Raw genomic sequence first — 16,129 nt, 5'->3', positions numbered from 1 at the left:
TGGAAAGCAGTGACCTATTCATTAGCCAGTAGATTAATTGTGTCTACTTTAATGCATAAATATAAAAAAAACAATCTATTTTATGTATGTATATTTATTAATTAGCTCCTGCATTTATATTAAAGCAATAAGACTGTTTTACAACTTTTTACTGAGTCAGGTGGATTTTCAAGTTTGCCAAGAAATTTATATTTATATACGTGTTTCACGTAAACAAACGTAGAAGACAGATTGTTTTGTATATAATTACAATGTTTTATTTGTCTTCATTAATCTCTTTGTATTTTAAAGTCGGGAGAGTCCAATGACTAATAATTATAAAATTGTTAAAAAAAACTAAAGAACACCTTAAAAACAACATCTTGATCTTGCGAGCAGGACATCTGATTCGTGCTATAAATTATATGAACCTAAACTCAATTAATTTACTAGTAATCTTTGAAAATATCCACTATTCAAGTCCTGATCCTGGTCACGTCACCAGACCAGCTCGCATTACTATATTGACACTTAAGTTACATATAACTGATAAGATATGTCAGTCACCTTACTGCTTTTCATGTATATATAAAAAAAAATAATAATTATATAGTAGACTAAAAACATTTTCCCGAATAGAATTCGTATTTACTACCACTTACGAAACCACATCACACAATCAATAAACAAACAGGTAGGTATATATGTATTTAACAATATGGTCGTGACAATGCCACGGCTATTAATGTACTTGACCTAATTCCGTCAAATAATTTCGCGCACAATTATAAACATACACACGTGAATAAATAAATGAGCAAAGACGCTTAAGCGCGTCAACTATTTTGAATTATTTATCAAATGAATCTTGTGAAGAATAGTGTACCTTTTAGGATATTTTTACGGTTTAACTTTCAAGCACTGTCCCGCATGGCGGAAGCAGGGGGAGAGGGAATCCAGTATAAAGATTTTCCATTCTCAATTTTTCGTTGAATCTTTATAACGTTTCGTATAGAATGGCGCCCCTCGAAAATACCAAAATATAATTATTTCATTAATATCGGGGGAACTAATATTCCCCCGAGTGGATATAGAACCCACAATGGTTGCGTCTACAGTCACACATGCCTACACGGCTTAGGCGCATATAGGTATATATGCGGAATAAAATATTAAGCAAAAAATATATTATTGATTAAAAGTTTAGAACTCTATAAGACATATATATATATATATACTGAATTTATTAATAAGGAAGTTAATAAATAGATAATTATATAATACGTAAGTTATGCTTCTAGGTGAAGGCCGTGTCACGTGCATATAATAATCGTTCAGTATTCTATAAATAGCGGCCACTATACGTTAATTGCATATTAAATATGAATTAGCCCTCATTTCTACTAAACAGTCATAAAGTCTAGTCTTTATTAGTACAGTCCGAAATACCTAGAGGTATTAAAATTTTACTATCTGTTTTACATTATTGTGTATTATATATTTTATATAAAACTAGCGGCCCGCTCGCGGTTTCACCCGCGTGAACTGTTATTATTAATTTCTGTCTCCATGACTACGTCCTAGTGACGTCTATGCATAATTTGAGACTCCTAGCATTTGTAGTAACGAAGTTTCATACAAACTTTCGACCCCAAAAACAACCCCTTAGAAGTCGAATATTGCAAATTCCCGTCTTAGCGAGCACCTACGTCCTATAAGTAACTCCTATGCAAAATTTGAGATACCTAGCACATGTAGTTTCTGAGATTTCGTGATGAGTGAGTGACCTTTCGATTTTATATATATAGATAAGTATATATGAACAAATAACTTATATTATTAGAATAATATAAAGAGGCTGCTTCTTTTCGCTAATATTATTGCTTCAAGAAATTTATTATTGTAACAAATAACAAGATGATTTAGATAACACTAAGATAACAACGTTGCCATTTTATGTTATCTTTGTATAACAAAGCTAAATAAATAACCACAATGAATGTAAGCAATTATTGCTTATATATATAAACTAATATTTTCGGAATTATGAAGTCTAATAATTCCCAAACCGTTCCTTTCATTGTCTGATTTAATTATATTTTTTCGCTCTTTTAAGACAAGACGATGAATTTGCCATGTAACCTGTGCGCTTGGCTATATATTTCTATCAAAGAAATTTGAATCCTGCATAATAATCTCGTCTCGTGTGTCAATGTCTAATTAAAAATAATGCTTTTAAAGTGATATATTAAGAGTGATATATTTAAATTAACAGGTATTTAAATGAAACAAAAAATGTTGTAACCCGTTAATTATTAATAATATTACTGACTGACTGACTTAAGTTACTTTACTACTCATTCTTTAAACTTATGTTATAATAAATACTAACCTACATACATCTACATACATTAAACAATATCACAAGTTTTATTTAGGAATCATTTTCATATTAGCTTCTTCATCTCTGTCTTTTTCGTCGTCTGTAAATTTGCCAAAATTGAAATAATTCTCAATTTGCTGTAGAGTCCTATCCTTAGTTTCTGGGAGAATAAAATATAACACTATCAGAGCCACTGCCATGAGAGAACCGAAAACTGTAAAGGTGCCGTATACTTTGACACTGAAAAGCAAATATGGTGTCACTTGCATAGCAGCCAAGACATAAATAGAGAGGATTATCCCTGCCACAGACGATCCAGCTCCTCTGTGAGCTAGAGGGAACACTTCTCCTAATAGAGCTAAAGTTATCGGTGTACAACCCAAATTAGCCAAAGTAAAGTAAATTGAAAACAAGCCAATTGGGATCCATGATTGCTGATTCGATACAATGCCAGCAGTTGCCAGATATAAATGTAAACAGACACAAGCTAAGACACATAATGAAGCGAACCCGCTACCGAGAAGAAGGGTTCGTCGCTTCATTAATTTCACTAGAACTGATGAGAAAAGAGCACTCGCTGTAATAATTAAATCTATAGCCAAAGTGTAATAAAATGATGAGGATTTGCTTCCTGTAACTTCCTCAATTATTTGTAGCGCGTATGCTGGGAAGATATGTCTCCCACAAGACTCCAGGAGCAGTCCGCTAAATATAATAATAATCAATGGCTTGATAAAATCTCGTTTTGTAAATTTCTTAAGAAATTCATTAAATTTGGAGAATATAGACGTAGGAGCTGCATATTCGACCTTTTCTTTCTGAGCTCTAATCAATTCTTCTATTTCAGATGTAGATTCTTTTGATTTACCTCTTAACCAATAAAAAGAGTTCTTACTTTCTTCGTACCTCTTTTGGGTAGCGAGCCACGCAGGACTTTCAGGCCACGTAAATATAATTATTAAAGCTAATGTGTGTGGTATAATAGCTACTAAAGCTACAGTTCTCCAAGAATAATAATGGCCGCAGATGTGGATGACCATATTCCCAATACATACTGCAGTTGTCTTAAGGTTAAGGAACATTCCTCTGTTCTTCGGACTTGTGTATTCTCCGATGACAACTGCTCCAAGAGAGACCGTGGCTCCAGCAGCTAATCCACATAAGCATCGGCCAAATATAAGGAAAGTTATATTATTTGCGCTCCATATAAGTACCCACCCAACTATAGCTGGTGGTATCACTACAGCATGTGCCAATTTCCTTCCGTACATGTCCATGAGAAGGGAAGACATTAGGAAGCCGGGCATACTCGCGACACCGATACAGGAAGCTGAAATTAATTACAATAATTTTAAATACACATGTGAAGATGGTCTTTAAGAGGTCACATAAGAGGTCTTATGAGACCGACGTGTGGCCGCTGCAATTATTGGTCAATTAAATTAAATATTTCATTGCTCCAAGTGGGAATCGAACCCACATCCGTCGCGTTGACAGTCGTAAGCTTGTGCCTATACACCACTGCACCACGATGGCCTCTAATTTTTGTTGTTTTTAAAATAGAATTAACAGTTGTATTTATTGTTGAATTATTATTGTATTTCATATAGAATTAAGTAAGCATCGGTGGTTCAGTGGTAGAATGCTCGCCTGCCACGCGGGCGGCCCGGGTTCGATTCCCGGCCGATGCATAAAGCTTTTTAATTTTATTTTTCATTAACTTTTAATTTTAAAATGAATTAATTACCATTAAAATTTTTCATATGTTAATTTCGGGATAATCAGTGATTTTTATGATATCTAAAAAAACAAAAACTATTCAGAAATTGGGGAACGAAATTAAGAATCTTAATACTAGCCTCCATACAGCATAAAGCTACAGACAGAGGTTAAAAAAATAAAAAGAAACATACCTATCCAAGATGCCGTATGAAGATCGACTTTTATATCAGAATCCGGTTTCAATATAGTTGGCAGTATAACCGATGGGAAGCTGAGCACCATGCCTTGTCCCAACATGTTCAAGAGCACGCCCATAACCGCCCATGTCTGTTAAACAAAAAACGTTAGGGTACAACAAAATGGAAAATAAATAAAGAGTTCGAAATAAGAAACTGAAATATATATGTATATGTACTCGTATTTTAATATTTACTTTTATGGTTTAGTTAACATTAATATATTCAAGCGCTAAGGTTGAATATTTATAATTTTAATATTTCAATAATTGCATTGAAAATAAAAAAAAAAACAATAGTGAGATAGGCGCCTATTGATCTATTTGTATTATTCAGTAAAAGAACCTATTGCTATTTATTCTTATGTATTTAATTGTACTGAATACTGAGGCCTTCTCCAAGGTTCATATAAACATTATAGTTCTGTTATTCTTAATTAAAATATATACAAACATTTTTAGACAAAGTGAATGGCGAATATGGCGAAGACGCCATTAATTAATTTATTTTTATACTAATACTATAAAGATGACGAGTTTATTTGGTTGTGGATATAAAAATAACTATGGAAATAATACGCTGATAGCACTGTAAATAATTATATTGAATGATATTTCTGGAACTTATGAAACCCTTTTAGACTTGATAGCAATCGAATATTATAAATGCCTTAAATTATTTCCTTTAAAATAAATAAATCATCAGATTTATTTATTTTAAATTTCTCTTCTTTTTAAATATATATTAAATAGTTTACATGTTAAAACATTGAAAAATCATTTGGTTTTCAAACTTTAATCACTTTTTAATACGGGTAAATACTGTAAGCATTTTACATTAAAATGTGACTTATAAGAAAAATAATCAAGAAAGAATGGGAAAGAGACTGGGGAAAAGAATTCAAGAAAGAATCAGAACAGTTTCAATAAAGAGATATATTCAAACAAAAATATTTCTGTTACCTTCAAGAAAATAAAATGGAAATGGGCAGCCACACCATTCGAAGCATAGAGAAATGGAGCAAGCTTATAATAAGCAGATGACACTAGAACAGTGGAAAGCGGAATGTCTTAAGTTCTTTACACCAGGTTCACTGCGTACTCTCATATCACAGAATGAAAATGAATCCATTCAAAACTTTTCCAATTTGTTGAAAATCAGCATACAATCTTAACATAAGCTTTTGAGATCCCGTTTTCAAGGAGCTCAAATTTTTAAATTACTTTAGTTAGTTCACTATTATTCAAAAAACTCCAATATATTTTATTTTTAGTAATAAAATAATAACAAACCTGTTTAACATTTGGAAGCATGCTCCTTTTGTTCTGATAAGAGAGACACTAGCAAAATAACTGCACTTCAGTATACCTTCTATCTATCAGTGACAAGAATGGAAGGATTATTCTGATCTATCTTTTTATTGTACGTTGTTACAACGATTATGATATCTTTGATCAAATAGAAGTATAATAAAATATATACAGGGTGTAACTCGATCGGCAGGTCAATGTTAGTCTATGAGTAGGGTACCTCAGTTCCTATCCATTTGTGTGTTTATCGGAATTCAGTAGCTCAGCAGATATCAGGGAATGTGTATTTTTGGGAAACAATGGATTCCTGAACAAAATTGGCATACACATTGTTGGGTCTGCGTTCGTATTCTTTTTCCTTAGTATATCTCATTATTAGGCTCTTCGTATCGTAATAGTTTAATCTTGGAAATAAGATCGAAAAATAATTAAAAAAAACATTTTTATTGGAACTCAAAAGTGATACATTAGGTTAAAATTCTTTAGATAATCAACATATTCTACATAAGTTATTTTGTTACAAAAGAACTAACTATTATATAAATGTTATTAGATGTTTTGTGGCGTACGAAAAGATAACAGAATATTAGATAATATTTTAGAGTAATATACTAGCATTATCAGTATGTGCTTAAACAATTATATCATGATTTTGTTTTAATAATTTAATTTTAACCATATATTTTATCAAATCAGCTTCCCGCTGTATCCCGGACACACAGCAGAGAACCTTGTGTTAAGACACTCCGTTCCCTACTTACCGCCGAATTCTGGAGGCATTGCGTGTTGAGTGGCAGAACTCAACGCCGGCACTGACGAAACTACTTAAGTCTAAGGCCCATATTTATAAGTCGTACTTAACTCTGAGATCAATCTTAAGATGCTGTTTTCCCATAGATTTTTATATATTTATCTATTTAAAAATGGAACTTAAAGAAGTTTTCTTGAAAATTCGAAGGAAAGGGGAAATGACGGAATTTTCCGTCTTACGTTTTAAAGTCCAAAGTCGTTTTAAACAAAGTTGTGAATGACTCGTAAATTAATATAAAACAATAATAAAATTGACACAAATATACTTAATAATATTAATATTATACGTAAATATAGAAAACGTAACATCACTAAAGTAAATGATGATAAAATGAGATAACACTACTTTAGAGGGGGTTGTTACTGTAAAAGTTTATATACGAGATAACAATTATCAAAAACCTGGTTTTGTCTGTCCAAAAGTTTTGGTTGTGGGTGTGATTGCCACTCGGGGTAATCTTCTCCACTTGCACTTAACGTTTCCAAAATTTCCAACGCTACTCTAAATTCGTTCTAACTAAATTTTTAATTCACGCATCTACCACTTATGGCAGGATTGGCAGACCGCAGAGAAAACTTTGTGCTAGGACACTCCGTTCTTCTATTTCTTAAATTTTATAAGAAATCAAAAGTGTTTCCTAATCACTATTTGGATTGAACATCTATCTATCAAATAATTATTATTTACATTTAACACATTTTATAAAAACATTGATATTTTTTTATTATGGTACAAAGTACAAAACGCTACAGGTACGCTTATGACATATGCTTGCATAATAATATGTATAAAAAGAAAAGAAAAAAAAATAGAATGCATCGGCCGGGAATCGAACCCGGGCCGCCCGCGTGGCAGGCGAGCATTCTACCACTGAACCACCGATGCTTGTGCAGAGATGGCCAAAGTAGAAGAATACTTTTCAGTCATTTTATGGTAATCTTTTGTATTTATATAATGTATTAATATTATTAATATTTTTATATTTTATTATATAAAAATATTTGTCGTCGTTGCGGGCGATTTATTTGTAGGACAGAAACCACCACCAGTTCGGCATAGCAGGCGATATTTTGTATTATAGAGTCATTTAATCATTTATTTCATTGTTATTTTTTGACTATGGCAAACCGGGGGTTGACTAGCGGTGCGATCAGGGTTCATATCTTTCTATTATTTCAAAATATATTTACATAAAAAACAAAGTTATACTTTAAGTAATCTGCATTCCTTTTTAAAAGGGTATTTAATAATATTAGTCTCCCAAGTCTTTACTTATCAAATTTTAGGGCGGCAAGTTTATTATATGAATTCTGCAGCTACCGCGTTCCAGTTTCCTTATTTTTGAAAAATTAAGTTGTCGGGATTCATCTCTTCATTAACCAGACCTGGGAAATAATTATTTTATACAAACTTTTTTGAAACAAAAAAAAGATAAGAAAAGGCAAACTCATTCATATTGCAAAGATAAAAAATACTATACTGCCTATTAACATGATATCAAGCAATTAGTACGTAATATATGATTCACATTATCTTGATAATACTATTATCTATATTATGAGATACTAGCGACCCGCTCACGGCTTTGCCCGTTTTCACTATCCATTTGTTTACTAATCTGAAATACTTGTTTTTTTTTCAGCTTCACGCTCTATTCCGCACACAGCAGAATAGGCAGAGAGAAGTTCACATTCCGTTTCCCAAAATAAAAAAAAAACAAGGAAATCAAAGTATCTAAAACTAGGTTGCCTCTGTCTAATCTATATATATAAAATCGAAAGGTCACTCACTCATCACGAAATCTCAGAACCTACATGTGCTAGGAATCTGAAATTTTGCATAGGAGTTACTTATAGGACGTAGATGCTCGCTAAGACGGGAATTTGTAATATTCGACTTCTAAGGAGTTGTTTTTGGGGATGAAAGTTTGTATGAAACTTCGTTACTACAAATGCTAGGAGTCTCAAATTTTGCATGGACGTCACTTATAGAACGTAGGTACTCATGGAGACAGAAAGTAATAATAAAGTAGTTCACGCAGGCCAAGCCGCGGGTGGGCCGCTAGTATGTTATATGCGGAATACAGCGTGAAGCTGAAAACAAGCCCCAACGTGGAATATCGAACCCACAATCATCGCATATTCAATAAGAAACTCTAACTGCGCCACGATGACATTAACAACTTATTAGGTACTTATTCCATGCTTATTACTTTAAGTGTATTTTGGTCCAGAGAAATAGATGAAACTGAAGTAAAGGTCATGTCAATATTATGGCAAGGACGTCGATTAATTAAGGAAAAAGGTTTTGTGGAATTAGTTAATAGAAGTTATATTGGTAAAGGAAAAATACTACTAACTATAATGCCTTCTGAGAAGTAGCGATGTCAATCATACAAAGCTGAATGAAGCTAGTGAAAAAATCCATATACTTTGTACATGCGCAATGCGAGAGTTGTAAGTGCAATATTTTATTTTATATGTAATAGTTACAATCACAGTGATATTGCCCGAATATCGCCGGTTCAAATTGGTTTATAAACCATTAAGTTTATACTTTTTAGACAGTTTATTGAGGTCGTAGTGGCGCAGTGGCACAAGGGGTGTGACTGTAACGCGGCGGTTGTGAGTTCGATCCCTACTCGAGGAAGTGGAATATTTATTTACGTTTATATTTCTAGTTGAGGAGGCATTACGTGTTGAGTTCTGCCATCTAACACGTAATGCCTCCAGAATTCGGCAGAAAATGGAGAATGAAGTGTCTCAACACTAGGTTCCCTCTGCCTACCCAACTGTATGTAAGATACAGCGTGCGGGGTGTTGTTCAACGCCGCGCTTTGCCTCGACACCAGAGTGAAGAAATAGAAATATAAACGTAAATAAATATATTTTTTATTTCCTCGAGTGGGAATTGCACCCACAACCTTCGCGTTACAGTCACATCCTTGTGCCGCTGCGCCACAACGGCCTAACCAATGTAATGTAACTACGGCCTTACTCATAAATGTTCCCAGTAGATTTTGTCATATAAGTACATAATATGTTCCACATACAGACACTTTAAAATTTTTTCATTATATTTTATTTTTTTAAGTTAAAATAATAATCATTGTGTTATGCAAAATTGCAATATAATAAAAAAACAATAACTATTTTTGGTGGTAATTTCGTTCTTGGAACTTAAAAGACGTTGCTTTTTTAGTGAAGGTAGATGGCCGTCCCAAAAAAAAAACAATACAGAAACTATCGCCTTTCACAAGTACAATTGTTACAAGTAAATGAAAAAGATGATTTTTTGTACAAAAAAGTCAATCAATAAAATGTTATTTTATTGTTAGCTGTAACGATGATTATGAGTTCGATGTCGATCTTAATGACTCGCGTGTGGTTCATAAGGTCCGGGATTGAGTTCCTAAGTTTCACATGAACATTGACCTGGCTGATGACCTGGGAGCAAAAAAGAGTTTTCTGTGTTTGTTTGTTTTTTTTACTAAATGTTTGACTTTCATATATATGTAGTTCTCAAATTTTCCGCGGTAAAGTGTTGTAACTTGGTTTTTAGTTATAACATATAACGTTAACTCTATATATACTTTTATTATCCAAGACAAAAACTTTGTATATTTAAATTAAACTAATATAAAAAAACCAGATAAACGTTTAAAAAAAACATTACAAAAAACAAATCGCCGATAGCATGAAATTAAAAAAGGAAAAAGGCAATTTCGTTACCCATTTTTCTACTCAACAGAGTTGAGTGCCAGGGCGAGGAAATAAAAATATTTCGTTTGCAAGAGTGGCAATCGAACACACCACTTCCAATAATAAAATTAATATTAATGTATCCATTTAAAAATAATACATGTATCAGGTGTGTTTATCAGTTAAACATATTCTAAATTTTAAATGTCCCAAAATTTACTAAGTTTGAAAAAAAAAATGATATTGCGTTTTTTACATAGAATATCATATTCATCTTCTTTTTTCTTTTAATTTCATTAGGTTTCTAAAGTTTTAGTTACGGAACACAACGCTGTCATCGTTACCATCTCTTTTAATCAAATAGTGTAGTATCGTTAGGTATATAGTATAAATTATAAATACGTACTTATGTAAATTTACAACATTAATATATAAAATATTTTTTCTATAGTTATATACTATCTTATAACGTGATTTATAAAACACGTAGTCTGTATGTTGGAATCCCATTTGAGAAAACGAATTATTTTCATTTTTCTCGTTCTGATTTTAAGACAAAACTAGGCGTTGTACTCCGACATCCGCAATGTCTCGAAATAGGGCTTAAGGAAGCCAATCCGGCATGAATACTAAATGCTGCTAATGCTACTAAAACTACTTGTATACTTCCTATACGTATACGGGATACAGCACGAAACTAAAAAAAATGTGACTTATGCCATTTCCACACAGACCGTCCAATATAAGCTTCTGCAATCAGTTACGCCAGTTCAGTAACACCTAGACTTTGACATTGGTTAGTGAACTTGAGGTTTTCATGGCGCGTTGCCAATACTCGCAAGTACCACTATACGTTTAGTATAAATTGTGAAAAAATTATCAAACTACATATCCATATCAATCGATAAAACACTTGTTAACGTCCACGATACTATAGTGAGCTATTATCGTGAAACCACCGAAGCATGTGAGTGTTTTCGCTAAAATGTCTAAAGGATGGATTACACCGTTCAAAAAACAAGTAAGTGAAGTTTGATTTAATAAAATTTTAATGAAATTTGGGTAAAAATCAGTTATTTTTAGGTGAGATTTTCAGGTAATTCATATTTTGATTGTTACGTTAGTTGATTTTACATATATTATTTAATTGTGATGACAGTACTCATACTGTAAACAGTAGTTTACATATTTATATCAAGAATTTGAATATATTGAAAGTATTTTCAAATAGAATTCTAATAAATGTTTTACTTATAATATTGTTTTACTATTATTTTATATATTTTATATATTGTTTTACTTATAATGTTTTACTTATAATAATATGTTTTACTTATATAAATGACCAATGGTAGCTTCCTGTACTGATATTACTGATATTTCTATAAAACTTGATGTTTCATAAATGCATAAAGTCAAAATGGCCTGAATCAATAAAGAATATTTGGATTTAGGTTTTCTATTTAGTATTAAACAATATTATAAGTATGTTAGTATATACGGCAATCTTGCGAATTAATTTTAAATAACGTGATGTTATCGCACGTTATATCTTTTTTATCTTAAAAATGTTTGAATGGAGAGAGATAGTGTGCCAAATATATTTTGGCCGTCACTCTCACTGAATTGTAAATCGTCGTGAAAGTAACCTTATATAAACGAATATAGTACAGACGCAATTGTAAGCGCCAGAGGAACTGCCTAACGAACACACGATAGTTGTGAGTTCGATTCGCAATCTACTTATTTATTTTTTCGGTTTGGTATTTTTATAGAAAGCGAAAAAAAATTCAACGTTTAATATAATATTTAAAATAACTACTTTATAATTACTTAGTAAGCGTCTTAGTTGAATATACTTAATAGATATTTTAAAATATATATAGATATTGTGCTTTGGTACAAAGACCTTTAGTTCAAGGTTATCATGCAAATAGAAAAAATTATGTGTAATTTTTATACGTATCTACATTTTTTCTTAAAAATCTCATAAATCTCTCTCAAAAATCTCTCTCTCTCTCTCTCACAAATTGAATTAAAAAAATGATGATAGAATGAGTCACTACGTGACTGTTAGTGCATACTCTATAGGTGCATATATTGCGTTCCACCCACGAAGACGATATAAATAAAACATGAGCTTTACATAACATATGAAATATCAATTATCGGTTCATAACATATGAGTACCTACTTACATTCATTCAAATTCAAATTCAAAATTCAAAATATTCTTTATTCAAATAAACTTATAATAAGCACTTTTGAATCGTCGAATGAACATATGAACAAAAAGCTACCACCGGTTCGGAAGGCAGTTCTGCTGAGAAGAGCCGGCAAGAAACTCAACAGTTGCAAAACAAAACAATAAGATATATTAGCATCTCATGTAAATATAAGCATCTTGTCATAGTGGCCGTTCGAAGGTTGTGGGTTCGACTCCCACAAGGGGAAATGATTATGTTTAAATTATTTTCATTTCCCCGCTCTTGAAAAGATAGTGAGACGTTGCGTTCCGCTACTTAAGTCGCAAAATGTTGAAATTTGGGCGGTGCGTGGGGAACAGTGTCATGACACTAAGCATCCTGCTAAGCGTAAAAGGGTGAGCTGGCTTATATCAAACACAACTGTTTTAAGTAAAAAATATATATTTTATATTTTGTAAAATTAGAAGAGTAACATGACGTTCTTCTCCATTTTCTTGCCAATCAAGACATAAGAGAATATATTAAATATTTATTCCGTGTAGAATTGAGACCACTAATCAGAAGAAAATATATTTTTAGCAAATTCCGTACGTAGGGAGGGAACCTGGGAACCCAAGGTTAAAACACTCCGTTCCCATTAGACATCGCATTTTGCCAGCCGCGTTTTTCCTCGTCGCCAGAGCGAGAAAAATAAAATATTAAATATTTAATTTCTCCTGGTGGAAATCCTTGAGCCACCGGGCCACGACGGCGTTTCTGTTTATTACTATTATTAACGCGTGTGGACATTATTGACTAACACACCGCACCCGTCTGCCCGCACCTTTACTGGTTTACTGCTACTTCCTAAGGCGATGGCCACTTAGATTACCCAATTACAATACAATTAACGACTGGTTTTCTTGTATATCCACATATTTTATAGAAATAACTATGGAAAAATAATTCAACAAATCTCCATTAAAAAAATATTCACGAATCTCATATCTAATGTGTGATAAGAGAAATTGATCACCAGGGAGTGATCAACTACTATTTCTTTCGTTATAATATCTACTAGCTGTCCATTGAACACATTTTTTACTTTTATTGACATAAACACTTTAAATCAAATATTTATAATATAAAATTATTATTGATTGATTAAATATGTAGATGTACTCACTTCAAGACTTCTAGCTGATTCTTTGAACACTGGCAATACTGTTACAACTTTAGTTCTTTTGAAATTATAAGTTGAAAAACTCCACTTTCCTGTACCATCTTCTCGTTTTTCTTCCTATATTATAAAAAAAAGCACTTAGCTATAATTTATGATGGATTTGCTCTATATCGAATCCGTTGAGTGACAGAACTCTACGCTGCGATCTGCCTTATTACCAGAGCGTGGAAATGAAAATATGATATTAACAGAGAAAAATACATAAATAATGATTATAGCACATACCATTATACATGTGTATATGAAACGTAGAACCAGAACAAGCGTTAACAAAGAATAAATCAAATTTATTAATCCTATATCTTATAAAACAAAGTCGCTTTTTGTGTCTGTCTGAACTTTCTAACTCTTCTTCTTCTAAACCACCCAACGGATTTGGATGCGGTCTTCACCATTAGGTCGAGTATTTCTCAGGGAAGGTTTATATATAGTTTATTATTTGTACATTATTATATAAATTAACATAAATACGATAAATATGTATAAAGTCCTACCCGTTGAGACACTTTCGCGCATGCGCTGCTTTAATGGTAAGTACTACATGAAAATAATGTACTAGAGTATTGTTCCTCTTAATAAGATCTACAAAAAAGTTCGCGATAGCATATTTTTATCTTTTAAGGATAACGTGTAGTGATCATATTTCTGTCTAAAAATAGTAATTTCAATATATTTTTTATTGTGAGGGATATTTTTCCATAATGGTATTAATCCTTATCCTTTAAAATACTTTATTAAATTTCTACGTTAAACGAAGATAAAATTTGCTTTTTAAACTATTTCGAAATTGCGAATAGTTTTAGAGAAAAACGCATTTAATTATTGACACATCACGCCGTTCACACATCAACTGTATCGAGTCAAGTTTCACTTATCCCTTACTCTCAGCATATAAATAAGTATATTAGTTACGTTGGCCATTTAATGTAGATCAAAACTGTTTTTTCTGTTTTTCATTTTAATAAAAACTTTAGAAGTTGTTACAATATCAAAAAATCCTTGCTGCGAAACGCGCCTCGCGACGTTATGCTTATACAAGCGAGTCCGCCGCGCCCGCCTGCCTTACACGCATCGGTGGTTCAGTGGTAAAATGCTCGCCTGCCACGCGGGCAGCCCGGGTTCAATTACCGGCCGATGCATTCTATTTAATTTTCGTCACAGGCAGCCACGTAGTGCTTGCTTTTCATCAGGGACAGAATACCCTCTTCAGCATTAACCACAAGCTCGAAAAAAAAACCCGCCTGCCTTTATAGCAACGAAGATTTAGATGCGTTTGCACGTATTGGATAATTCGAGTTGAATGTATTATTTAATGTCATTTAACTATCTAAAAATAGTAATTTAAATATATTTTAATAAGTACTTGAAAAGATTAGTAGCACAGATTTAAAATTACGGTACCTACTAAAAAAATCCTTGCCGAGTAAAACAATTGGAAAATCCTTATTGAAACTACGAAAATGCGGGCTGCATTAGAGTTTAATTAATTTTCACATTATCTTAAATGCTTTGCAAACATACATTATATGAATAATCCAGTAGTAAAAGCGGGCGAAGCCGCAAGGGGGTCGCTAGTATTATTATAATATAGAAAGGAAAGTGGGTCAAAATTGAAGGCTACTTACTAGTGATAAAAAACGGGGTTATCTTCTATAGTATAATTGATATAGTACTTAATGTGAGGATAAGCCAATTTCTTTTGATCGTATCAAAGACATGCAATTGTAGGTGACTATGTATGTGCAATTCGTTTCAGTAACTCTTTAGTCGACTATTTGGGTTATTTTTTCTATAGCTGATGTAGAGTAACATTTTGTATACTTTTCAAAAACATATTTTAAGTTAGAGAAGAAAGTGATGAAAGAATTTGATAAAAGGAGTCACAAATTCTTCCAAAAACAAAGATGGCATATCTATTATTGCTTATTTCGCAAGCATCAACATTATAATCCTTTGCATTTCACTATCGAAGACTGTAACAACTCATACTTATCAGCTATCAAATTTGGGTAGCACTTGAACATATCAGTCTTTTTATCTTCAATGAATGGTAAATACGTAATAACCAATTTTCATGGACAAAATCGCTTCATCAATATTCTGAGTAAGCTTAAGTAATTTATTGCTCGAAAACCGTTCCAAAATTAGGCTTGTCAAATATTACAAATTATACTTCTCGTTAGCATACAATCTTAAAATTGATACGGCGCCCTCGTTAAGTAACGCCGACTCGCGTCTGACTAGAATTTTTTTTATTGAAGCTAAAAAAATATTTATAGGTAAGTACATATATAGGAGACTTCCCTCGGAAGAGGGTAAGATCGATCTTAGTCAAAAGGCCGAAAGGCGATAAGTACATATATAAAAACGCAATTTATATTACTTTCCAGTGTTTCGTGACATTGGGCGTGTCAGTCAACATGGCCGCCCACGGGTTGGTGATGGGATTTGCAGCGATCCTGTTGCCGCAGTTACGTCTTCCCGGCTCTCTTATACCGATAGATGACGCCTCCGGGTCTTGGATAGGTGAGATTTTGTGATATTTATGGTATTACAGC

At 32.6% G+C, this 16,129-nt stretch overlaps 2 protein-coding genes across 2 annotated transcripts in view; one reads left to right on the top strand and one right to left on the bottom strand.

The window, feature by feature from the left end:
* Positions 1-2,275: 2,275 nt before the first annotated feature.
* LOC146529575 (facilitated trehalose transporter Tret1-like) lies at positions 2,276-5,726 on the bottom strand. The gene is made up of 3 exons (XM_085201761.1): positions 5,613-5,726; positions 4,276-4,411; positions 2,276-3,692 (listed from the first exon to the last, which is right to left on the bottom strand). Exons 1-3 carry the CDS (start codon positions 5,631-5,633, stop codon positions 2,410-2,412), a joined length of 1,440 nt encoding a protein of 479 aa, XP_085057887.1. The 5' UTR covers positions 5,634-5,726; the 3' UTR covers positions 2,276-2,409.
* Positions 5,727-10,923: 5,197 nt separating this feature from the next.
* LOC146529574 (trehalose transporter 1-like protein) overlaps positions 10,924-16,129 on the top strand; it is an 8,974-nt gene continuing 3,768 nt past the window's right edge. Inside the window, exons 1-2 of the mRNA XM_085202055.1 lie at positions 10,924-11,163; positions 15,962-16,097. Coding sequence (XP_085058181.1) covers positions 11,128-11,163; positions 15,962-16,097 — 172 coding nt within the window. The 5' untranslated portion in view covers positions 10,924-11,127. The remainder of the gene's footprint in view (positions 11,164-15,961; positions 16,098-16,129) is intronic.

The sequence above is a fragment of the Heliconius melpomene genome, chromosome 18 (assembly GCF_056956725.1).
Source record: "Heliconius melpomene rosina isolate 202511_hmr_F chromosome 18, ASM5695672v1, whole genome shotgun sequence".
Lineage (NCBI taxonomy): Eukaryota > Metazoa > Arthropoda > Insecta > Lepidoptera > Nymphalidae > Heliconius > Heliconius melpomene.
Note: the sequence above shows the minus strand (reverse complement) of the source record. Positions and strands in the feature narration are given on the sequence as shown.